This window comes from Pollicipes pollicipes, unplaced genomic scaffold (genome assembly GCF_011947565.3).
Source record: "Pollicipes pollicipes isolate AB1234 unplaced genomic scaffold, Ppol_2.1 Scaffold_5080;HRSCAF=6000_pilon_pilon_pilon, whole genome shotgun sequence".
NCBI lineage: Eukaryota > Metazoa > Arthropoda > Thecostraca > Pollicipedomorpha > Pollicipedidae > Pollicipes > Pollicipes pollicipes.
This window is the reverse complement of record NW_023596613.1, coordinates 118,187-141,879: the sequence shown is the minus strand read 5'-3', so window position 1 is coordinate 141,879 and position 23,693 is coordinate 118,187. Positions and strand designations below refer to the sequence as shown.

General features: G+C 57.3%; 3 protein-coding genes across 3 annotated transcripts; all 3 read left to right on the top strand.

The window, feature by feature from the left end:
- Positions 1–1,205: 1,205 nt before the first annotated feature.
- On the top strand, positions 1,206–4,029 carry LOC119101944 (serine/threonine-protein phosphatase 2A regulatory subunit B'' subunit beta-like; the record flags this gene model as incomplete). The annotated part of the gene is made up of 6 exons (XM_037225339.1): positions 1,206–1,281; positions 1,558–1,685; positions 1,926–2,043; positions 2,362–2,515; positions 3,331–3,457; positions 3,877–4,029. Coding segments are annotated over exons 1-6 (756 nt in total), but the record flags the coding sequence as incomplete, so codon positions are not given.
- Position 4,030: 1 nt separating this feature from the next.
- On the top strand, positions 4,031–6,624 carry LOC119101946 (serine/threonine-protein phosphatase 2A regulatory subunit B'' subunit beta-like). Its single transcript, XM_037225342.1, has 3 exons — positions 4,031–4,046; positions 4,415–4,497; positions 5,908–6,624. Exons 2-3 carry the CDS (start codon positions 4,415–4,417, stop codon positions 6,077–6,079), a joined length of 255 nt encoding a protein of 84 aa, XP_037081237.1. The 5' UTR covers positions 4,031–4,046; the 3' UTR covers positions 6,080–6,624.
- A 2,056-nt stretch (positions 6,625–8,680) lies between these two features.
- Positions 8,681–22,410, top strand: LOC119101943 (serine/arginine repetitive matrix protein 1). Its single transcript, XM_037225337.1, has 3 exons — positions 8,681–8,776; positions 17,599–20,163; positions 22,399–22,410. The coding sequence occupies exons 1-3, from the start codon at positions 8,687–8,689 to the stop codon at positions 22,408–22,410; spliced, it is 2,667 nt and encodes an 888-aa protein (XP_037081232.1). The 5' UTR covers positions 8,681–8,686.
- The last annotated feature ends 1,283 nt before the right edge of the window (positions 22,411–23,693 follow it).

Genomic DNA, 23,693 nt, shown 5'->3' with positions numbered 1-23,693 from the left:
AATGTGCGGTTAGGCTGGGCGCGCGGCGGGCTGTCTCCATTGTGGCCGGGCGGCCGCGAGCGGCCGACTGACGGCCGGCGCTCGGTTGTCGGCAGGCGTGCGAGCTGCCGCTCTACTGAAGGTGCCGCTGTTCCTGGCGGCCGGCGGCGAGAAGACCGGCCACGTCACCGCCACCGCCTTCCTCGACTTCTGGAAGAGGTGGGTCAGAGCTGATCGGCGGCAGCGAAGACGGGCGGCGGACTAGGGCCGCCGGGCGGCGGACCCGGGGGGCGGCGGATCCCGGCCAGCTATCGGGCCCGCTTCCTCCCGCAGCCGGCCGGCCCGGCCGCGCGCGCGCGCGCGCGGACCGCGCAGCCGCCGCTGGCCGAGGAAACAGCGCTCTCACAAAAACTTGTTCAAGGCTGGCGGTCGCTGGCGCGGCGTTGCACAACAGGTCACGTGACCCTCGGCCGGGCCCGGCGGCGGCGCGCGCCCCGGACGTCGGCCGAGCCGCGCGCGCCGGAAAAAGCGGCGCGCCGCCGGTTCCGCGTGCCGCGCGCTGTTGTCTTCGGCGCCAGCGCGCGCCCGATTACGGCTGGTCGTTAGCTGGGCTCAAGGTGACGCCGGCCGTTGGGGCGCGCTCCCACGGCCGACGAGAGGGGGCCGCGGGCGGCGCGATGTTTTGTCGCCTCCCGTCCTCCCACGCCCGTACCCCGTCGCAGGAGCGGAATCGTAATCACAACACCCTAGGCTCTTCGTCGTGTGATCGCCGAGGTGTCGCTCGCTGTGTCGACTAGCTCGGCTAGCCGACATGTCCGCTCGGCTAGCCGTCCGGTCGCACGGCTGGCCGACAGATCGCTCCGCCAGCCGACAGCTCAGCTAACACTGGCGCATGTGGTCTTCATTGACCAGTAGGGCTCATCTGATCACGTTGTCCCGGATGATCATTCGGCGTTTTCGTTACAAATTATAACTCAGCAGTGTTGTGACCATTGACTTGTGTACGGCTGTTCCAGCGTGATGATGTTTGCCGGCTGCGTGGTACAAAGGAGCGTGTGTAGCCTGTCCCGGGCGGCCGGAACGCGTGTGTTTGTGACGTTAGCGTCGGGCGCCGCCGGCAGGCTGCTGGCCACCCTCACACGACCAGGCGTCGCGCTTCGTGCGCGTGCTGACCGGCGGCCTGCGTAACCACCTGGTGCCCGAGGACCTGGTGCCGCTGGTGCAGGATGTGGTCGAAGACGCACCCGGGCCTCAACTTCCTCAAGGAGGCTATCGAGTTCCACAGCCGCTACGTGCACACCGGTGAGGGACCGATCAGGCCGGTTCGTATTGGGTCAGGTCAGTGGTCGGGGTTGGGTCGGGTCGGGCTTGACTGGGTCAGGTCAGGTCAGGTCAGGTCGGGTCGGACTCTGTGATAGCGACAGGGGCCGTGTCAACCTATCTGGGTCGGCTGCTGGTCCGGCCGGCCGGCTGACGGACGGCGGCGGCCGCTGCCGAGTCACCGGCACTGGCGGGCCAGTGTCCCGGACCCGGCCGCCGGCTCCGCCTCGCCGTCTGACCCGCCGCCGCCCGCCGCAGGTGATCGCTCGCATCTTCTACTGCGTCAACCGCTCGTGGAGCGGCCGCATCACAGTGCCGGAGCTGCGCCGCTCTCCAACCTGCTCAGCACGATCCAGCTGTTGGAGCAGGAGGAGGACATCAACCAGGTGGGTGCGGCGGTGGCGGCCGGCACACGGCCGTGGCGCGGCACCGGGCCCTTGCCGGACGCCCCCCCCCCCCGCGTCCCGCGGCGGGCCTGGCGTCGGCCGCGCCTCGGTTCTGCAGAGCCGCGGGGTCCCGGCCGGCGGGTCCGAGCTCGATGCAAGATGCTCTCCAGATACTAGGGAGATGCGGAATCGTAATCGCCTGTCCAGCTCGTGATGTGTATGTGTGTGGCTGCCTTGCAGATCACAGACTATTTCTCGTACGAGCACTTCTACGTGATCTACTGCAAGTTCTGGGAGCTGGACAAAGATCACGACCTGCTCATAGACAAGTCGGACGTGGCTCGGCACAACGACCACGGTAAAGACGTCGGCGTACCGACGTACCACGGCACCTCTGTTTACTGCTCCCGGGGATCGGTCGCGCTCGCCCGAACAGAGCCTTTGCAAAGGCGGCCGAGCAACGTCGCATACCCTCGGTCGGCCGTGACCTAGGACCGTTGACCTAGGTCTGTTGACCTAGGATTGTTGACCTCCCACCGGGGTGTGGAGCGCCCTGCTGCTGTAGAGGGCCTGCTGGCGACGCGACACAGAGTGCCGAATGATTGTCACTCAGAGTACCGAGTGGCTCTGAAGGCCGAGGTCGTGGCACATGATGGTGAACCAGCGATCGTTGCAGCCGTCTCGTCGCGCATCATCGACCGCATCTTCAGCGGCGCGGTGACGCGCGGCAGCGCGCGCAGGCAGGAGAAGATGACCTACATGGAGTTCGTGTGGTTCCTGCTCTCGGAGGAGGACAAGAAGCACCCGACGGCCATTGAGTACTGGTTCAGGTGAGCGCCGTCGGAAGGGCGGGCCGGCTGCCGCAGCGGCCACCGACGGCGCCCGTCGGCCAGGCGACGGTCCGCAGCACGGCCGGCTGAGCTGTGGTGGGGTGTGGCAGCGGCGCGACTTCGCGCGACGATGCGGAAGCGAGTCGGCTGGTGGGATGCGCGCCGAGACGCTCTGCTGTGATGTGTGGTCCAGTGCCGTCAGCTTGAGCTCGTCCGTCAGCTTTGGAAAACGGCTGGTATCGAGGCAGGTCCCCGGATGGGGAGCCATCCCGGGTCTGCGCCGTCGCCCGCCTCTTTGTGCGACAGTCTGCATGGTCGCGTGCGGCCCGTCTGACGGAAATTGGCCACAGCTGGCGTTGTTTTGCCGCCGTGAGCGACTCGGCGCGCCGGCCGGAAGGCGCCGCGGCCGGCCGGGTCAGCGCCCGCGCCGTCCAGATAGTTGACAAGGCCGCGCGGTTTGTGGCGTCTGGCGGCGTTATCGGCGCGCGGCCGGAGGCGGGTCCGCTCGGAGACAGACGCCTTCCGACCGGAAACGCGCCCGGCCGACCGTGCCGACGTGTTGACGGCGCGGGACGCCGCGTCACCCGCCGGTGGCGGCGCGCCTCGCGTGGTGCCGGGCGCTGCTCTCCCGCGGAGAGGGCGCCGCTCCTCGCCGCTGCCGTCCGCTCACGTCCGCCGCGCCGCGTCGGCGTCTGGCCTGGCGGAGCTGTGGACGTGTCAGGCGGCGGTGTTAACGCCGGGCACGGCGCGGTGCTCTAGCCCCGCCGCCGTCTCATCTGGCCGTGCCCGCTGACGTTGGCCCACCTCCCCGGCAGGTGTATGGACCTGGACGGCGACGGCTTCCTCTCCATGTACGAGCTGGAGTACTTCTACGAGGAGCAGCTGCAGCGTATGGAGGCGCTCGGCATGGAGACGCTGCCGTTCGAGGACTGCCTCTGTTGGGTGAGCGGGCGGCAGTGACGGCTTCTCCCCGGCGGTGGCCGTGCGCTCCGGGTGCTGGAGTCGTGACACGGGTCCGTGTCCGGGCGGCGACCGGGTCCGATGTGGTCGCGAGCGGGCCCCATCCGTCCTAACGAACGCGGCACGCTTCATGAATACGTCTGGCGACAGCGACTGCTGCTGGCTCGACAGTGGGGACTGGGTTTGCCAGCGCCTGAGTGTTCGTTTTTTGCGACAATGGTTACACAGGACCGTGTGGCGGCTCATGCAGACGCGTTGCTACTCGGAGTAAGCCGATTGGATACGGGTATAGGGTCTTGCCCTGTTGACACCCGGTCGTGACAGTCACTCCCTGCGTACCGCGTGTTCTCGCTGACGACAGTGACGCTGAACCGGCAATGAGGGTCGCACTCGCTCCGCAGATGCTGGACATGGTCCAGCCCGAAACACACGGCAAGATCGCGCTCAGCGACCTCAAGCAGTGCCAGATGGCCAACATCTTCTTTGACACGTTCTTCAACCTGGAGAAGTACCTGGAGCACGACCAGCGCGACCCGTTCGCCATGCAGCGGGACGGGAGCCCGGCCAGCCGGTGGGTGCCGCCTCTGCCCTGCGCTACCACCGTGGGCCGGAGCGCAGTGGCGTGGTTCACCCGATGGGTTATGGTGTGGTAGCTTGCTACGGTTCCTGTGTCGGGAGCAATTGGTGCTGAATGATTTCATGTGATTGGGGAGATCTGGTCGCCAGCCAGGCCTGCCCTTGGCGTCGATTAAGGTTTCGAGGCGGGCGGTCACGGATGCGAACATCACTGTTCTTAACCAGAGGTCAATTGTCGTAATGGCGGACGTGACCTTTTACTGGGCGGATGGGGCGGCCGATACCGTGGCGGTGCGTCCGGCCCCGCCGCCGTGCGGCTCTGGCGGCGGTGGCTGCGACTGAAGTGTGTCCCATGGCCGCCAGATGTCGGACTGGGACCGGTTCGCCGCCGAGGAGTACGAGCTGCTGGTGGCTGAGGAGGGGGCGGCCGAACAGGATCCCGAATTGTGAGTTACTGGCGCGCGCTCGAGTGGCCGGGCGGCGCTTTCGCTTGCGCTGCTTAGTGGCTCGACTATGTCTTGCTCCCATAGAGGAGGTCATTCCATAAGCATCATGAATCTTAGATGTTTTTGTCTGGCGTAGGTAATCTGTGAAGCCAACGGGCGCGTCTCGTTGCCAGACAGTAGTCAATCAAACGAGAGGGTTGGGATCGGGGACGCTGTTGTAGAGCGCTCGTTTCAGCATGAGCTCTGTGTTGTCGGTTAAGTATATAATTCGGAAATGATGCGTTGCAGGGTTGTTGTTGAAGATACGCCTTAGCTTAAGTAAGTACCCATGGTACTTAACCCAAAAACTTAAACCCCAACGTGTACATGTTAATGAAGCGCCTTGGTGTGTGTGCATAACAACATTTGTTTTGTGCTTTTATTCGTTTTTCTTCTTTTCGTTCCATACGCCATTATTGCCAGGAATGATTTGGATGGTAACAAAGCAGTCCAAACACAAATTTATTGTGCTCATTTGACAGCATTGATTAACATGACACCAAGTTTGAGTTTACCGTCCGTGCCGTCCTGAGACGCATGAAAACACAAAACACGCGCCCACGTGATTCCGTGCGCATCGCCCACCACGCCGCAAGCGAGGCCCCGCGGCTCGGCCGGGGCACTGTGCAATCCCGGGGAGGGCGGGGGGGGGGGGGGCGCGACACTTGGCGCGCTCCATACAGGTGGTGCCGTGGTGCAACACAGGTGGTGCCGGTCAGATTGGTGCTTCACTGACGGGTGGTGCCGGTCAGACTGGTGCTTCGCTGGCGGTTGGTGCCGGTCGGACTGGTGCTTCGCTGACGGTAGAGTCAGTCAGGCTGATGCTTCGCTGACGGGTGGTGCCGGTCAGACTGGTGCTTCGCTGGCAGTTGGTGCCAGTCAGACTGGTGCTTCACTGTCGCGATGTCGGTGTACAGCGGGGAACCAGCTGCTTGTTTCGTCGCCGCTGGCGTCTTCATCTTTGGGGAGGGGGCGCACATGTCTCAACCTCTGCGCACCGTCCGCGCCGACCCTCATATACCACTGCGTGGGTTGAGACCGTGGGGACTCCGGGCATGGTAGGGACGTCAGCTGGTCGGCGTCCGGCTGACGGCGACCCTTATACACCACTGCGTGGGTCGAGACCGTGGGGACTCCGGGCATGGTGGGGACGTCAGCTGGTCGGCGTCCGGCTGACGGCGACCCTCATACACCACTGCGTGGGTCGAGACCGTGGGGGCTCCGGGCATGGTGGGGACGCCAGCTGGTCGGCGTCCGGCTGACGGCGACCCTCATACACCACTGCGTGGGTCGAGACCGTGGGGGCTCCGGGCATGGTGGGGACGCCAGCTGGTCGGCGTCCGGCTGACGGTGACCCCGCCTGCGCCGCAGCCTGTACGAGGAGGACGGCGACCAGGAGTCGGAGCCGCTGGAGCGGCTGAGCATCACGGAGCCGGTGCGCACGCCGGCCCGGCCGCGGCCCGACGCTGACGACGACTATGCCGAGACGGACGCCGACTACACCTACATCTCGGACGCGCCCGCCCACGCCAAAGTGGTGTGAGCGCGGCGCGCCACCGCAGCCAGCGAACAAGCGCGGCAGCTGGCGCCGGCGCTATTTATACGAGGACTGGCGCGCCGGGGGCCGGCCACCGGTGCGCACGTGCGGTCGCTTAGCGACGGCGAGTCGTGTGACGCGCGGCGCGCGAGCTGTGATTCCGGCAGGCCGGCCGACCGGCCAGTGCGGCGGCGGCCCGCCGCGAGACGGATCAACGGGCGGCGAACCCTTCCGGCGAGACAGATCAATTGCGGCCGGGCGGTTGTCATGTGTCGATCGCCACGAGTTCTGTGTGACAGGTGAACTCGTAATCGAATTTATGTCAGCAGTCTGAGCAGATCGTTAGTCAACTGTTTGTGCGCATGTGAATTATTAGTGTTTGATGTGACGATTAGTTTTCCGTGATCAATTCCAATGAACTGACAAGTTGCATTCATCCAGTGTAAATAGTTCATGTATATAGTGTCATATGTTTGTGGTGCAATTGCCAAATATTGCAGTTTGATACCTAACAGCCATATGCTTTTGATGATTAAATCTCTAATGTGGGATTCGTGTTTGACGGTGCTGGAGAAGCCCGGCGACAGTGGACCTGGTGGAACATGAACGGTGTAGGCCTGAAGATGCCTGTTGGTGGCACCCGACCGAGCACGATCCTCAGCAGCGGGCCTCGCATGAGCTCGCTCCGTTGGTTTACCGTCGCGCGTGGTAATGGGCAGGCCCGCCCGTCCACCTTGCGACACTCCGCGTGAGCATGGTGCCGCCGGCAGCCGCGAGATGGCTCCACGGTCGTCCCGGTGTGTCCATGCCGGCTCAGACCTGATGGCGGCGCAGTAGTGCATTGTCGCTCGCCTCATCACATTGCTGTCCATGTTTGACGGTCGTGACCGAACAAACGCCCACCTAATCAAACAAAAATAGCTAAATTCCCCTGTTGGAAACGCTCATCCTTTGGGTGCTACTTCAAAGCAACTGGATTTGAGCATTTGCTGTTATGCCTATTGGTCTTTGGCTGGCCATTCTCAGCCCGCAAATATTCGCTCGCAGCCGGATAAGTTGCGACGGTGTTGGTACTGACGAGAGATGTCGGCACCGCACACACGCTGTCCCATCACTCGGCGGCGGCTCGGACACGCCAGATGAAGAAGTCTTCGGCATGCTGGCAGGGGCAATGCCTCTCCATTCAGTTTTGCCCTTGGCCTACCATCTCTTCAGCCATCGAACTCGAAACAGCTGACTTACTGAGGCTAAGAGGCATGTATACTGCACAGTTTGTGTGGTTGGTAAACAGGCCATCGCGAGTACATCGAGGAAGATGTCCGTAAAGCGACCAGGTTTTACGAAGTGTTCGGAGACCAGGTGAAAGGAGTTAAAAGAGCCAGACTTCGTTGGCCTTGCCGGTGAAAATAATGCTCCCTTTGCAGCTTACCTCGAGCGAACGTATAAATCAATCCAGATGTCAAATACAATCCGCGACACCCTCAGCTTCGATATCGATTTTCCGCCTAGCAATGCAGCCACAAGTGGCACGGTCCATTCGGCAAGGTACAACCAGCGCCGTTGGCGGCAGCGGAGGGAGTTCGTCCGACAGAGGCACGAGAATGGCGGGCTTTTCCGACACACTGTTCGACAGAGAACATGTTAGTCCTTACATCGGTTCAAAGGGTGGTGGTCAGCAAGCTAGTGGTGCTGGCGCATCAACACAACGGGAACAATGTGACATACGCCGAGGTGCCACCGGTCGGTGAGTCTTCTCTTTTCAATCTCAGGCTGGTTGGGAGCCCCATTAGTTGTATGAGCGAACATGATGCGTTCCGGTCATTACGTGATGTGATCGTAATCTGATCATTTGAATGTGGAACAGAGTGCACGTGTACGGTCTGTTGTTTACGTTAAATTTTGTCTTTTGGGCATGCTGGCGTCCCTTCAAGTTAAAACATGTTGCATCTTTTAAGACTAGAATTACCGAGCTAGACTGAGCGTCATGCGTTTGAAGTGATTGAGACAGCGTTGTTTAGAATGTGGTGTGTTGTCTCAGGCCTGCACACATGGACAACCAACGTTGGAAAATGCAGAGAAAAATTATTCTGGCAGAGATGCCGTAATGAAGGTCTTTCAAGGGCCAGGTGTCAGAATTGGCTAATTTCAGTGAAAGCCGTTGCGGGCGCTGCCATATTTGCCATACCAGACACTGCATTCATGTGTGCAGTTGCGTATGGAGAAGCGCAACTGACCGTTTTAGCAAAAAACTTTTGAAGCTCTGTTTTGAAACTGCTCCCACCTCTTTAAAACGGAGCAACTATTCTTGCTCAGGACATCTCCCAGGACTTTTGTTAAGACGCCCACCCAGCGGAACGTCAGCCATACTGGGGCATGACACACACAGTCTTATTTCCGCCAGCCTCGCACCCGTGGCCCAAAGCACTGGCCGGCGACGCTCCCAGCTCCCAGTTGTGGCGGGGTTAGCGGTAGGCGCGCGATAGGCGGCCGAGCCGTGCGATACGGTATATCGGGCGGGCGCGTCTCGGCAGGGCCTGCCACGTCATGAGCGGCTGGCTCGGCTGCTGCGACTGCCTGTGCCCGCCGGCGCGGACACTGCGCCACGCGCGCGCCATGGCGCCCGGCCGCAGCAGGCCTGCGCGGCACGGCCTCCACAACCCGGCCTTCCAGCACGACGAGTCGTCGGCCAGCCGCTCGTCAACGGTGAGTGGACGCCAGGTCCGGCTCGCCGCCGTCGGTACGGACGTGCGGTGGGGCTCACGGAAGGAGACCGGGCGAGAGTCTGGGCTCCTAGACGGCGTGAATCAGTAGCCGGGCTCTCAGGAATCTGGCAGCTGATGTGGACCAGCAGATGTCTGTCCGATGTCTGTCCGTCTGTCCGATGGCGTTGACCAGAGGCCGTTAGTCGTGTGAACCCATGCCGCTTCCCTCTGACTGTCCGGGGGCTTCGCTGGCCGGCCAGCCACGTTTTATCGCCAGTCCTGTAGCTGTATCTTCACTATCCTCGAGAAACTCCAGGTCTTGTCAGCGGAGCAGGATGGCTGAGGGTCTTGCGGACGCCGACGGCTCAGCCCTCAGGGATCTCCGTCCTGTGCCCGTCTGGTCTCTCAGTGGTCTTTTCAGCTGATCAGGGGCATTTCTGTGTAATGAGGGACCACTCTGACTATAGAAGAGTCCTCTGGCCGTTTGGATGTTCCTGTGGCTGTTGGGGTCCCACAAGCGGTATTCGGATAAACAACCGAAATGCGCACAGCCAAAAGTCTTTTGACGGTTGTATTCAATGGACCGCTTTTTTGCCAACGTGTCTTTCCCCCGACCTGTCAAATGAACGAAATGTAAGGGGCCTGTTTTCCCCCGAACAGCCACGGCTTGTCGCCCTCCGTAGCTTCATTGGTATTAGCTCCCGGCCATCCCACCCCACCCGTGATAGTATGTGGGCTCAAGTCGCTTTGCACGTGCTCGCAGGGGTCCATCCGGGCCAATAAAACACGGAAAGGGAGGGGGATGGGGAGCATACCAGTGAAAACTCACCGCGTAGGTGTGGTGGGGGTGGGCCTCTGCATTCTCGATCTTGGCTGCGTTTGTGGGCGCTCGCCATTTGACTTCTGGCTTGAATCGTCTGCGGCCGGTGGCAGCGGCTGTTCAATGTCAGGAAGGTCAAAGGGCAGGGGGACCGTGCCGAGGATTACAGGACCATCAACTTTTTCATGAAGATCTGCTGTAGAATTGAAATTTCACAATAGGAAGGTGGGGTCCTAGAGCGCACACAACAATCCTGTTTTGCGTGAGCTCTGATCTCAAAATCATCAAATCAAAAGGGTTTTAAAGACAATTATGACAACAATAAAACGGACCGGATTATGGACCGTAGCTAGAGTTCTCGGCCTCCGGCTCAAACGGGGCCCGGGTCCGTTTTAGAGCATGGGCCCAGGGACCCTGAAGGCCTCTTGTTGTCTCACTGTGATAATTTCAGTGTCATTTGTTTTGTTTCCATTGCTTGTCAGGCAGGAGGACCTCGACCAACGCCAGTGGCTCTCTGACATTCAGGGTCCCGTCATGTTTCTCTTCAGCAAAACGTGTCTCTGCTCGACCAGGGGCCCCTTGCCGACACAGGCTCCACTATCAGGCACTCTATGCCTCGATACAGGGCACAGAGTGCCTGACAGGGAGCCTATTTCAAGGGCCCCGCCAATGCAGAAGGCCTTCAGTAACAATCGCGGACACCGTTCTTGTCCCTGCTTCGTTAATGGGCCCTTGGGTCCACGCTGACGCAGAGCCAGCCGCTCAGCGTTGGCGGTCTCGGACCTACATAGGCGCCTGTACTTGCTTCGTTAATGGGCCCTTGGGTCCACGCTGACGCAGAGCCAGCCGCTCAGCGTTGGCGGTCTCGGACCTACATAGGCGCCTGTACTTGCTTCGCTAATGGGCCCTCGGGTCTACGCTGACTCAGAGCCAGCTGCTCAGCGTTGGCGGTCTCGGACCTACATAGGCGTTTCCGTCGTCCCGGGGACCCCCGACAGGCGCAACGAGTCTTTTTGACTGGCCTCTGAGAGCGGACCTTCGCCCCGGGGTCGTCCTCCGGCCAGCTCTTCGGCCCTTCAATCGGGTCCTCGATAGTCTGTGCCGACGATCCAGCAGGCCGCGCAGGGTCTAGCGTGAGATATGTCCTGTGCCTCCCCCTCCCCCCCCCCCCTATCACCAGCTGCCTGCGCCCTGGACGTGTAGGTATGTACGCAACGCGGTGATAGTCAGCGATTCGTTCTCAGAAAGCAACTCCAAAGTAGATAATGGCTTCTTCGTCCCAAAAACATTCGTGAATTGCTGCCAGTTTGGTTTAAGAGATGGTCGCTTTTGCTGGTGAGCTGAATATACTAGATTCTGGTACCAATTCTTGATTTCCTACTATATCCTGTTGATTTCCTTCATCCATTTGACGGATCCTCAGTCAATCTGGTAAATAAAATTGTTGTTTCTAGACATTCCTTCATGTATTTGGCGACTTAAGTAGGCACTACGTTCAACGGCCTCGTTAAATTGGTGGTGAAATCATCCATATTGGTGGTAATAATCCAATCGGTGGCAGTAAATTGCTCTTGTAAATTGCTCTTGTCATACCATTGTTGGCTAACTTTGATGGAACATAGAAAACTTCAAACGCGCGTAAGTTCAGTATCATTGCCACATATACAGTATAACGCTACAGATTCAGGCAAGGTCCACAGAGGTCAACAGAAGTCAATGACCCCGACGGATTTACACCAGGTGACGAAATTGCGGACAAAACAATGTCTTCGGCCTACATTTACTTGAATAACAATAAGGAAATGGCCGCTTTTTCATTTTCGTTTTCCCCTGGTCAACCTGCAGACGCATATCATAATCCGTTTTATTGAAATATGTGTGCACTGCCTGACTCGCGATATATCTGCACCGAAAGGTGTGATAAAGCTGAAACTCGCCCCGGGTAGTGCAGCCTTGTGGTAGGTTTAACCAACCCATTGCGCTGGGCTTCGGACGCCCCTCTTCCGCCCCGTGAGCGTTCGAGACAGGTGAAGGTGGCCGGCGGGCCGCGCGGGGCTGCGTGATTCAGAGGGGGTGTGAGTACTGCGTAGTTCGTATCGGAGGACGGATGGTTAGGCGCCCGCTAGCGGTGAGCTGGCCTACCCGTTAGTTGTTATCTAAAGACAGCAAAAGAGTCAAGCGCGGGAGGTCTGTGAGGACGTTAGAGTGGCAAGAAGCTGTATACGGCGACACGAAGTTAGGCACGACCGTGTCACCAGACCGCTAGCGGCCACCCGGGGGCGCCCCCGTACGGGGTTTGATACGCTAGAAAAAAAATCCCCATGGTGTTCGACTTCTAGTTCCCGAGCCGTTCTAAATAGAAACTGAAACGTGGAGGCTTTGTAGGAGGGTCTCTTAAAACGGGTTTCAGAAAACAGTACAAGAAAAGGCTGAGGATTATCTTGACACGTTATGTCCGTGACCACTAATGCCTCATAAGTTACACTTTATGTTCGAACCACCTATTGCATTACATGAAATGTTCCCACTTACGCAATGTATCACACACATCACAATGCAATGTGGCGTATCACACTAATGTAATGTATCAAACCTTTTGCTTGAAAACGTAGTATAAGGGATTACGATACGCTAGGCGTCATGATACATTAGGTGTTGTAATACATTCCGAGTCGGGATACATTAGGGGTTATGCTATGTTAGGAGTAGCGATAGTGTACGGGTTACGGCACGTAAGGTGCTACGATACGTTAGGCGTTGTGAAGCATTAATGTTTTTGATATATTGGGCGTTACGATACATAGGTGATAACAAATATAAGGGCTTCCGACACTGACCCTAAATAGTGACTTCCAGAGGAAAATAAAGGAGCAGGTATCCCATCGCAACGGTACGCCGCGTCGCGTCCGTTCTATTTTAGAGCCGATTCATCAACTCCTAACTCTGCCTTTGTCAAATCATCAGCTTTCAACTTCACTTATGTCAAATTATCAACTTTCAACTTAACTAATCCACTTAACTGATGGCGAAAGGTTGGTGGAGCGTGTGTGTGTCGTCGGGAAGTTTTGCCGACGACCAGCCGTTCCGCGCCATATTTCGGTGACAGTCGCCGTCTGCTTACTGCGGTAAGCTGATATGTACCGTGGCAACCGTCATATGTGACGGTTTGCACGGTGGCGTCCTACAGTTGCTGGAGGAAGTCGTAATGCGTCAGGCGGTCTGAGCTCTACAGCGACCGCAGGCGCCTCACGCGTGCATATCTGGACTGCAGTCGTTTCCCCTTTGTGGTACAATGCCCCCCTGAAGTCGAAGCGCGCCTAAGTCCACTGCCACTGTCGTCGCGCGCTGCTCTCCGGCCAGCTGGCGGTGCGCAGGACCGATCCTCACCTCTTCATCCTGAGTCCCGGTAACACCCTGACTCCAAAGCCGGCGACCTGCGGCCGTTAGTCACGATCAGATTTAAGTGATGCCCTGGCGGAATGCCCCGATGTCCGGGCGCCCGGAGAAGGGCCCCGAATCTCGACGAAGCCCGAAGAAGGGTTCCTGCACGGAATGAGGCTTGGTAGCGGGGGACTCCCAGATGACCGCTGTCTTGCCCAACACCGACCTCGTCCCTTCACTCTGTAGCCCTGGATTTGCTGAATTTGTCAGGGCTGAACGAATTGGTTTGGGCAATCCAGGGGTGGGCAAAATTAACCCGAAATTTGGCCTCCGTTAAAGTCTCTTCGTCAACTCAGTGAGTTTACTAAATTGAATTTATCCCGTTAAACTACTAACTAAAGCTGCGCAAGTGTAAGTTAATTTGTACATTGACTTGCCTTTGATTTCCAGCATTCGATTTAAAGGTTTCTTAAAACCGTTCAAATGGCGGAAATAACTAAACTGTATCATCTGCCGTCCAATCATCGGTTGGAATTCCTTTGCTAGGTGTGCGTGCACTTCACAATCTTATTATTTTTCTGAAAGGTCATGGACTAGACCTCGGCATTCGCTATAATTTGAAATTCAAATTCCATGGTGGGTGGATTGGGATTTGTAATCAGATGCGAGGCTCAACTTGACTGAAATAGAAAGGAATACGTTCGATTTTTTCTATCAAAACTTCGAGACTTAATGCCGTTTAGTTCCCACTTCTAAACCAATTGCATCGGTTCCTGGCAAACTGTGTCCAACGCTTCTGCCAGTGATACATACTGCATTTCTAACTCGGCCAAAAGCAGGGAAGTTGTTGAGTTGTTGAGTCGGAGTTGAGCCAGGCATTGGTCCAAGCCTTGCAGGTGCAGAAGTTTTGTTTTTGGTGAGGCATGGACCAGTTATAGACTTATCCATACCATGCGTAGTGGAGAGGTCTCTGGAGTGTAACAAGGTGGGCACGGTGTCGCATCCTTACCCCTAAATGCTAGTTTGCATGAGACATGGGAAGGCAACTTATAAGGGGGCTAAGAACTGTGCGGGTGTGCAACCATTGCGGGGAAAGCTTCGATACATGGGTACAGGTGCCATCCGGCGAAAGCTGGCCTCGTTAGCCATCTTACGCCCGATGGGGCTGGGCTTCAACACGTTCGCATTCGAGGACTTCTGTACGTCATACGCGTTACAGAAAGGGTGGAGTGTCAGATCCGTCCCATCCTGTCTGCAGCCTCAAGGACCGTCAGTGCCATTGCGACACAAAACTTACAGGGTTTGAAATTGAGCCACGAAGCCTGCAGGGATATATATATATATATATATATATATATATATATATATATATATATATATGTGCGTGTGTGTGTGTGTGTGTATGCACAACGTCCAGTGTTTTGAAAAAATTTGCACCTAGAGCATATCTGCATGCATTGATTTGAACATTCCTATAATGGAGTTCAGTATTCGGCAGTGGCTTTAAGGACTCGAATCCTAATTTTCGCAGCTCGAATCCCCATTTTCAGGATTCGGGATTCACAAGATCCACAGCTGTCCAGGTGTCTTCTAGTCCAGCTGACTTAAGCCCTCAGTGTAATGTTATGCCCACTTCCTCCACCACTTCCCGGGAAGCTTTTCCACCATAGCGGCTCCATCACCCTCCGGCCCATGATGAACGCCCAGAACTATTCCTACGACGCCTATGTTTCATCCGGATTTCCAATACTGTCAGTGATGTAAGAAATTTAAAGCTCATTTGTGAGCGAACTCATCGTCAAAAGCGTCTACCAAACTTTGGATACATGCCTGCCACAGGCCATAGGCATCAAAGCAGACGAATGTCGCCGCCATGAGCTGTGGCACCCTGGGCACTGTGGCGCAAGTATCGGCGCAGCTTGCTTACAGCGCCACCGCGCTCGTCCTGCTCGGGGCATTGGCGCCGTTAGATATGCAAAAAGCTTTTGTTTTCAAACGCATGATCTGCGTTTCATTATCATACAGGTATCGACAGAAGATTGCTAATGGAACAAGTTATGGCACCTTGCATCTAATTGTTTAGGTAAAAACCCTCATGGCTTTTGTTTTGACAGTAACTGTATGGTGAAAATATACCACGCAGTATGAATGGGCTGATTCTGTAGAGCACAACACGGAATGAGAGACAATTGCCCGAGACTTTGTTGACAACGATATGAATTGGGTGTAACAAGTAGTTTTTTTTTAGTAAATTGAGTCAAGTAGTTTTGAGGTCCCAAGACTTGTTATGTGGCTTATGATTAGGTACCGTCATTGAAAAGAATGCGGCTCAAGTTACGAGCACAGGATTTTGATTAAAAGGTGCCAGGAAACAGCCCCACCCTACCCTCATTCGGCAATACAATAAAACAGAATCATAATATGATTTGAGTTCATGACAATGTATGAAATTAAATACAAATTATTGGCTCAGAGTCAAATGTAGTTTCTAGGGTCTCAAGGTGTTAGGTGTCAGTTATGACTTGGTGCCGATATTGAAGAAGAACGTGGCTCAAAAAGCGTACACAGTATTTCAATCAGGAAGTGTTAGGAGCCAGCTCCCACCCCACACCCAAACGAGTGAACATGAAGCTTACCAACGTTCACCGTCGTCTCTTCATAACTCATATCCCTAGGGGCTAAACCCTTTCATTCCTGTTACGCTATGGGCTCCTACCTACCATGGTCTGAACTTCATATCTGATCCTAGTTTAATGGAATTTCTTATTGCAATTGTTGTGTGGCATAAGAAGCTATCTCAGAGATGTGTGGCTTCGTTCAACACTCCGTTGTTGCATCACATTGAACGATTTCCTAGAAATTTTCTGTAATGAATCCATGGTCTGACTTTGGCCTGCCGTAGGTCAGCGACCTGATAAGGTATCTCTAAATTTTAATGCTAAACAATCTGCTATTCAGTTGTCTATAGCTATGCATCGCGGTTCGGAAACCATCCCAGAAAAACCTAAGGAGGAAATCAAATTAACTCCCACCCGAGAGAGTGTTACGCTCAAAAGACCATAGCAGATTTCTCAAAGAAAATCAGCGGTTTCAGGCTATCGGGTGGACACGGAAGTGTATGTGCACGTAATAACTTTTCGACGTTAACGAAAGTGTATATCCGTCACGAAAAATCAACCATCCAATTCACTGATTAACGGTTTAGAGGATTCGTGGCCTCCTCTGCTCTAGTCCCTGCTAAACAAAACCAAACCAAGCAGCTCGCAGACATGTGTAGCGGGGCATGGTAAATGCTGTTCATTGGCACACGGCATCTTAAGCTGTTAACCGGTTTACATAGCACTTACAATCAGGGTTGGCGCTCGCCCGCTGTTAGTTCTTGAGCCGTTGTTCCTTTGTATTCGTTTGCGACATGGCCACCGCCCGGCCAACTGCTAGCGAACGCGCTCTGATCGCAATCATTTGGCGAGTGCAAATGCATTTAAACTGTCAGCCGCTGCCCACCAGGCCAATCACTGATCGTGGAGCCTATAGGTACGTCAGGGCCCGCAGTCGGCTCTGGCGCCGAAAGGCACCAACGGTGGTAAACGCACGAGTTAAATGAATGCAAAATCGGGCACCTTCGGGGCACATGCAGATGAGCAATGACCGACACGCGGAGCTTCTGTTTCAGAAGACTGAGGCAACCGGCTGAAATCAGCCGTTGGTCGGTCAGCTTGCTGAAAACACACCTCAGGCCGTTGTACAAACGGCTAAAAAGCAAAACTTGCTCGACCGTAAGCGCGTTTATATGTGGAAACATACGTGACATTCATTCGCCCTTCGATCCGCATGCAAGTTTTTCACAAAAAGCGCCTGATTCTTCGGAAACCGTGATCAGTTGCTTAAACAACGGCCGCTTTCCAGCCGTGGAGCCGTGTCTGGTATTGTATGTGTGCTATGCGCCGGTGCTGTCACGCTGCGGCTGCTGACGACTACTAGTTCACCCGGTTCAGTGTCAAGTTGCGGCGTAGATAAGACCTGAACAACACCACATACTTATACTTGTTGCGATGCGTGTAAAGAACTTCGCGCGCTGTGCTGCGCTTCATCTGTATTAAAAAACGTGCTCGCCGCTATCGTTGGCTGTCTGTTCTGACTGGAGAGAGGTGATCTGTCTGTTGTGACTGCAGGGAGAGGTGATCTGTCTGTTGTGACTGCAGGGAGAGGTGACCTGTCTGTTGCGACTGCAGGGAGAAGTGAGCTGTCTGTTGTGACTGCAGGGAGAGGTGATCTGTCTGTTGTGACTGCAGGAAGGGGTGGCCTGTCTGTTGTGACTGCAGGGAGAAGTGAGCTGTCTGTTGTGACTGCAGGGAGAGGTGATCTGTCTGTTGTGACTGCAGGGAGAGGTGACCTGTCTGTTGCGACTGCAGGGAGAAGTGAGCTGTCTGTTGTGACTGCAGGGAGAGGTGATCTGTCTGTTGTGACTGCAGGAAGGGGTGGCCTGTCTGTTGTGACTGCAGGGAGAAGTGAGCTGTCTGTTGTGACTGCAGGGAAAGGTGATTTGTCTGTTGTGACTGCAGGGGAAGGTGATCTATCTGTTGTGACTGCAGGGAAAGGTGATCTGCCTGTTGTGACTGCAGGGAGAGGTGCAGTCCCGGACTCCGTGCGATCTACGAGCGGCAGCCTCGACATGTCCAGCCTGGCGGGACGAAGACGGCGGCTTCCAACCGTTCGAGGCGTCCAGCCGAGACCGGGAAAAGGCTGGGGCGTCGCCGCCGGACGGGCAGCACGCCACCGGTCAGGTGTTGTCGTCCGCTCACCTCGGTCGAGACGACCCGCTGCCGGACGAGCTGCTGGCGCCGGAGCTGTTTCGGTCCGCTAGCCCGTTGGACATCATCCCCGAGATGGCCGACGAGAAGGACCATGCCGATGCGAGCCGTGAGAATGCTGGCACGGAGCGGCGCCAGGCTGACGCGCGCGAGCGGCCGTCAAGGACGCGCGTGAGGCGAGGAGACCACACTGACAACGCTGCTGAGCTGGAGCAGCGAGCCGAAACAGCGCCGGAGCGGTCTCACAATCCGGAGGCCGCCGCCCGGCCAGATGAGGTTCCGCAGGCGTCGCCGCACTCCCCAACCGGTCACAAGCGTCTCCGGCCGTCCAGGTTACGCCTTTGGCCGCACGCGCACCACCGGAGCGCGCCGCTCGCGCACGAGCCGGCCGCCGAACGTCCCTGGTTCCAGCGGCTGACGGGACGCCACCGGTCCGCCGCTGACCACTTCTCTGACCCGCTGGTGCCGGAGCGGGGCGACGATGCAGAGGAGAGGGCCTCGACGCACACTGCACGCCGTCACCGCACGCGGTTTGGAGTGGGCCGCGGCGGCCGGAGGCGGGCCTCGAAGGGCTCGTCAGCGGACGACGAGCGCAGCAGCAGCGTCGACAGCGCGCCGCCGGCGCCGGCGCCGGCCGCGCGGCGTTGGGCTGTCATACGCGAGACCTTCGACATGGACGTACCGCTGTCGCATCAGTGGAACTTCCTCGAGTCAGTTGGGCAGAGCTTCCCTACGGTGGACGCGAAGTCGTACCAGGAGCACGTGCGCCAGCAGACGCCCGTCACCAGCTCCTCCAGCGAGGAGGAGGTGCCAGACCCGCAAGAAGCGCGGCTCATGCTCAAGCTGGCCCAGTCTAAAGACATCAGACCAGACAAGACGCCAACGCTCGAGACGCTCGCCAACGCGGTTCACCGCCGCAAGAGCGGCAGCGTCGAACGGAAGAGTCTGCCGCCGGAGAAGAGATCGCCGTCGGCGGCCGACAGCGCGACCCCAACGCTGTCGGAGCAGGAGCGCCGTGCAGCCAGCTGCCCACCGCCGGAGAGCGGGGCAGGGGCAGGCGCGGCAGACGGTGCGGAGGCGGCGCCGCACGACAGGCGGCACTCCCTTCTCGGGTGGCTGCTGCCAACGCAAGGCCGCGGCGGGCGCAGGGCCTCCGTGCCTGTCCGAGTGCCCGAGACGCCAGCCGTCGAGTCAGCGGTCCACGTGAGAGGCGCTACCTGGTTCCAGCAGGCGGCTGACGACGAGCCCGTCGACGTCGCGAAGATCCCGACGCCGGAGCGGGCGCGGCAGCGGCGCGCCACCGTCGCCGAGGTGTCACTCAACCACTTCTTGGAGGACGTGGACCAGCGGGCGCGCGAGCTTCGCGAGGAGGAGTTCTGCGGCGCCGACCCGTACCAGGTGCTGTCGCCCAGCCAGCTGGAGGTCGACGATGACCACGTGGTGCCGATGGTGGACTCACAGCGCTGCGTGAAGCTGATGCTGGCGGATGCCGAGTGGCGGCTCCAGCGGGAGTACGACCAGACGCCGACGCCGACGCCGACCTCGTACCGGTCGTCCCGTTCGGCCACGCCGGAGATGCGGGAGCTGTCTGGCTCGGCCGACAGTCCGGCAGAACGGTCGCCAAGGAGCGACGACCGGCAGACTCCGTCTGGCTCGTCCCTGTCCGGAACGGTGCAGGGCTTGCCGGCGACCGTGCTCGCATCACTTTCGAGTTTGAAGACTGACTCGACATCTCCCCCGAATTACATAGCCGCCTCCGCACCTTTGCTGGAGCCTGACACTGCTTCAGTGCCGTCTTCCAAATACGACTCCGAGGCTTCCTCGAAATGTCAGCCATTGGCGAAGCCTTCCCCGAAGCAGCAGCGTTCACCAACATGTCTCGCTAATATTGCAGCAGCATCCGAAGGTTCTGCAAAATTAAGCAGATCGCCAGCTGTTTTCTCGAAGCAGCCAGTGCCATCCTGCCCATCTCCATTGTACAACGCGGCACACTCATCCACGATTACATCATCCAATTCTAAAATCGCACCACCTGCACAAACACAGCAGAGCAGTTCGCCACCAGGACCGTCTAAACATGACGAACCGGCGCCCAATGCCCCGAGCTCCCAACTGGCAGTGGTTGTCTACCGGCCGCCCCCTATCACACCCGCACGCCTGTTACAGACCACTCTGTGTCCGGAGACCAATCCACACCAGGAGACGAGCCCGGGTCAGTCGACGACCTCGCGGGCGGTGCAGACCTCGCCCGGCACCGTCTCGCCGGTGGGTGCGGCCCCGGATGCCGACAGCGGCCGCACGGCCAGCCAGGCGGTGCAGACGTCCCCCGCCGAGCCCGCTGGACCGGCGTCGCGGCCCAGCAGCGCCGATCAACCAGTGACGCTGCCGCCGCGCCTGCTCGCGCGCAGCCGCCCCTGTGGCGTGGCGCGCCGTCTGGACCGGCCGGCGGCCGCCGCCCTGCGCCTGCGCCTGCAGGGGGAGCAGCACGCCGTCGACGAGCGGCGGCGAGCGCTGCTGCGCGCGCGGGCCGAGCGGGCCGCCGCGCTGGCCGTCGGCCCGCGCGTGGCGCCGCCACGAGGAGCGGGAAGCTCCGCCGACGCTGCGACTTCGCCAGCGACGCGGCGGAGACCCGCGGCCCGAAACGCAGCGGCGCCACCCGACGGCAGTGAATCTCAGGGCGTTGGAGAGTCGCCTGGCTGATGGTGCAGTGACGGGGTCATGCCACGGCCGCATGGTCGCTCAGCTCAGCAGGTCTACCAGCCGCGGTCGACAGCTGGGACCTGGGCTTCAGGCGGCCGCACTGCGAGGGTCACGACTCTCGTCGTGAATAAGCACGCGCAAGTGATATGAAATCTCTTCAGTTTTTTTACGGCATCTTCGACCGGGACAAGGACGGAGCTTACCGACTGAAATCGCGTGGTGTTCAAGCGATTGATGGACAAATACAATGGATTGGACTACCGCAAGGGACAAAGCTCTGCGGCTGTAAATCGCGATGCATAATGGCCAGATGACCGCAGACATAGACGCCCGATATCAGGCGCGTGCCACCCCGTCCAGACGGTTGCTGCTGGGAGACCATAAGTGCACCGCTGCTAGAACACGTCTCGATTTCGGTCTTTTTATGTCACGCCTTGTAACTGCACATTGACGTAAAGACATCACCGTACGGCAAAGCAAACCAAACTAGGTCCTTGGCACTTTACATTGCTGTAAATATACCAGCACTGCGTGCTTTATGCGAGTGCATACCTGTGAATGAGCCTGCGATACCTGCGAGTGAATCTGTTTGTTCTTCATTTGAAAGCCTGACTAGTGTTGAGGATATCTTTTCACTATTTCCCCGAAAATGTGATTTTTTTAGAAACAATTCTCACTCAGCATATACATATATATATATATATATATATATATATATATATATATATATATATATATATATATATATATGTATATATAGGGTCTTAGGCCAGGTGAACACGAAACAACGTCCAATAAATGCACCTCACAACTTGGAGATGTCCTTCACTGGCGCCTTGATACGGCCATGAAATGTCTTACTTCCGCACATTCGCATTGATGTCGCAGGCTATCTTCAAGACAACAGTAGGATGGACTTCTACCCCACGTACGCAAAAAATCGGGATGATATAACAGTAAAGTATTTAAAGTCCGGCGATTTCAGAACATCGGTAAGGGACCTCATATACAGCGCGTTATTATATATTTTGCAGGCCGTCCACATTCCACGTAGCTTCTGCGGCACCTCATTATGTATTCCGCAAGCCGACCGCAATCCATGTAGCCTCTGCAGCTGGTAATTGCTTACAATTGCCGCATTATGAAGATATGAGGCATTCGAATGCGACAGACTCTCCGGTAGTCACATGTAAGGCCAAGTTTTGTCATCTTCTGTTTACATGTATTACAGCATAACATGTCGAAACAAAGCGCATTATAGAATAACACATAGAGCTGCCATTGATATGGTCCACGGAATACTTCCACGGCTATAAAGGTACCGTCTAAGGAGCACTTTATTAGTACTGGTGGCATCACGGCCTACAACAGGTTGGTTGTTAGCCCCCTAGACACGAAAACACTTTTAGATGAACACCCAAAATTCGTGTAGCCCCACTGAGCAAGAGACGTGCAAAATATAAACGTGCAGCAGTCTATAGTGCCCTAAGCGGAGCAGTCGTGGAGCAGCATATAGTGCCCCGAGTGTTCCACGTGAAGCAGTAAACTAAGAGTCACGCGCCTAGCGGTACAGCACGACGGTGGGTTTCCGGTGAGTTTCCGGTGGGTTCCGGTGAGTTTCCGGTGAGTTTCACGGCGGGAACAGCATGCTATTGCAGTGCCGCGCAAGCTGATTAAGGTCCACTGAGACATCGCAGTCCTCGACACCAGGAACACAACACGTCACGCATCCGCCACGCACACCCGCGGACGAGCGGCACCGCCACCCACAGCTGACATCACACAACATATGAACAGTCCGAAACTACAGCCGACCCGTGCATTGGCGTCGCTCCTTGTAAGCTATCACGCGGCAGGTCACAACACACCGAGTCGCGACCTAAGCTGCCCCGCACTGCGAATGCCGCCCAGGCATCGACCTGACGGGCTAAACGTCGGCCACCGATACGATCGGAACGGGTTCGCCTCGCCCGCGTGAGACACATTGTGTTAAGGAGGGGACACTCGAGACAAAGCTTGACTGTGCGACGTACATACGTGTGCGTCCGATTCAGCCCAGAAACCAGTTTTCCCAGTTCTAGGCTGTTCCGAGATTAAACTTAAAATCAGACGAGCGGAGTTACTCACAAGGGAACCGAAACTCGCCGCCCGGCGTGATGCCTCGCCAATATCACAAACAATAACAACGATCATCCACATCACCCGTGGTGCCAGATTGACGACTTTAGATCTGGCCCACTTTGTTGATAGATGGGGAAACCCAATGGCTTGCCTACTGCTCGCTTCGAGTGACTCAGGTGTGTATGCGTGTGACTGTGTGTTTGCGTGTGACTGGGGCTTTACGACGCACTCAACTGCTGAGACTATGTGCCGTCGCCTGCCTCTCACCGTCAGGAAAGGGGTGGGGGGGGGGGGGGGGCATCGCGGGGAATCGAGCCCCGTACCTCTAGTTTCCCCAACGCGAGTACGTCATGATATATTCGCGAGATGGCAAACACCTTTTAAATCCTAAAGGTGGTAATGACTGCGTCCCCATATAGCCCGGCGGGTATGCGTGCGTGACTTGACGCACTCCCATCCCCACACGCACTTATGACACGCAAGACCCATCCGCGATCCAAGCTGTGCAGCAGCATTGCTTCCCACGCCGATTGACACGTTCACCTGACAGACATGGGCGAGTGAGTTGGGCATCCTTGCCGTCCGACGAGACGCTCGTGGAAGCCCAGCACGATACGTGCGTGCGTGCGTGCGTGCGTGCGTGCGTGCGTGCGTGCGTGCGTGCGTGTGTGTGTGTGTGTGTGTGTGTGTGTGTGTTGACCAGTGGCGGGTACGGTGGGGACGGATCGGCTGCGGACATTTCATCTATCCGCGGAAGACCGGCATCATACGACAGGAAGGTCACACGCTACGCCCGACGACACAAGACACTAAGGAGAGCAGTGAGACACGAGATCGCTGGAGATGACACTGAACTGAACCAGTGCTAGCGTTGCCTTGACAACGGACGGCTTGCTATTGCACATTGTTACGGCATTACCGCCCAATCGAGCAGGTGCCGCGACCAAACACTGAACACTTACCACACCAATCTGTGGCACCGCTGGACTGCACAGGTACCGACTCACAACACGAATACGCGCAGCGGTCCGTCCACGGCCCAGACGACACCAACACCCGCCAGACACCCGTCAGTGCCGACACCA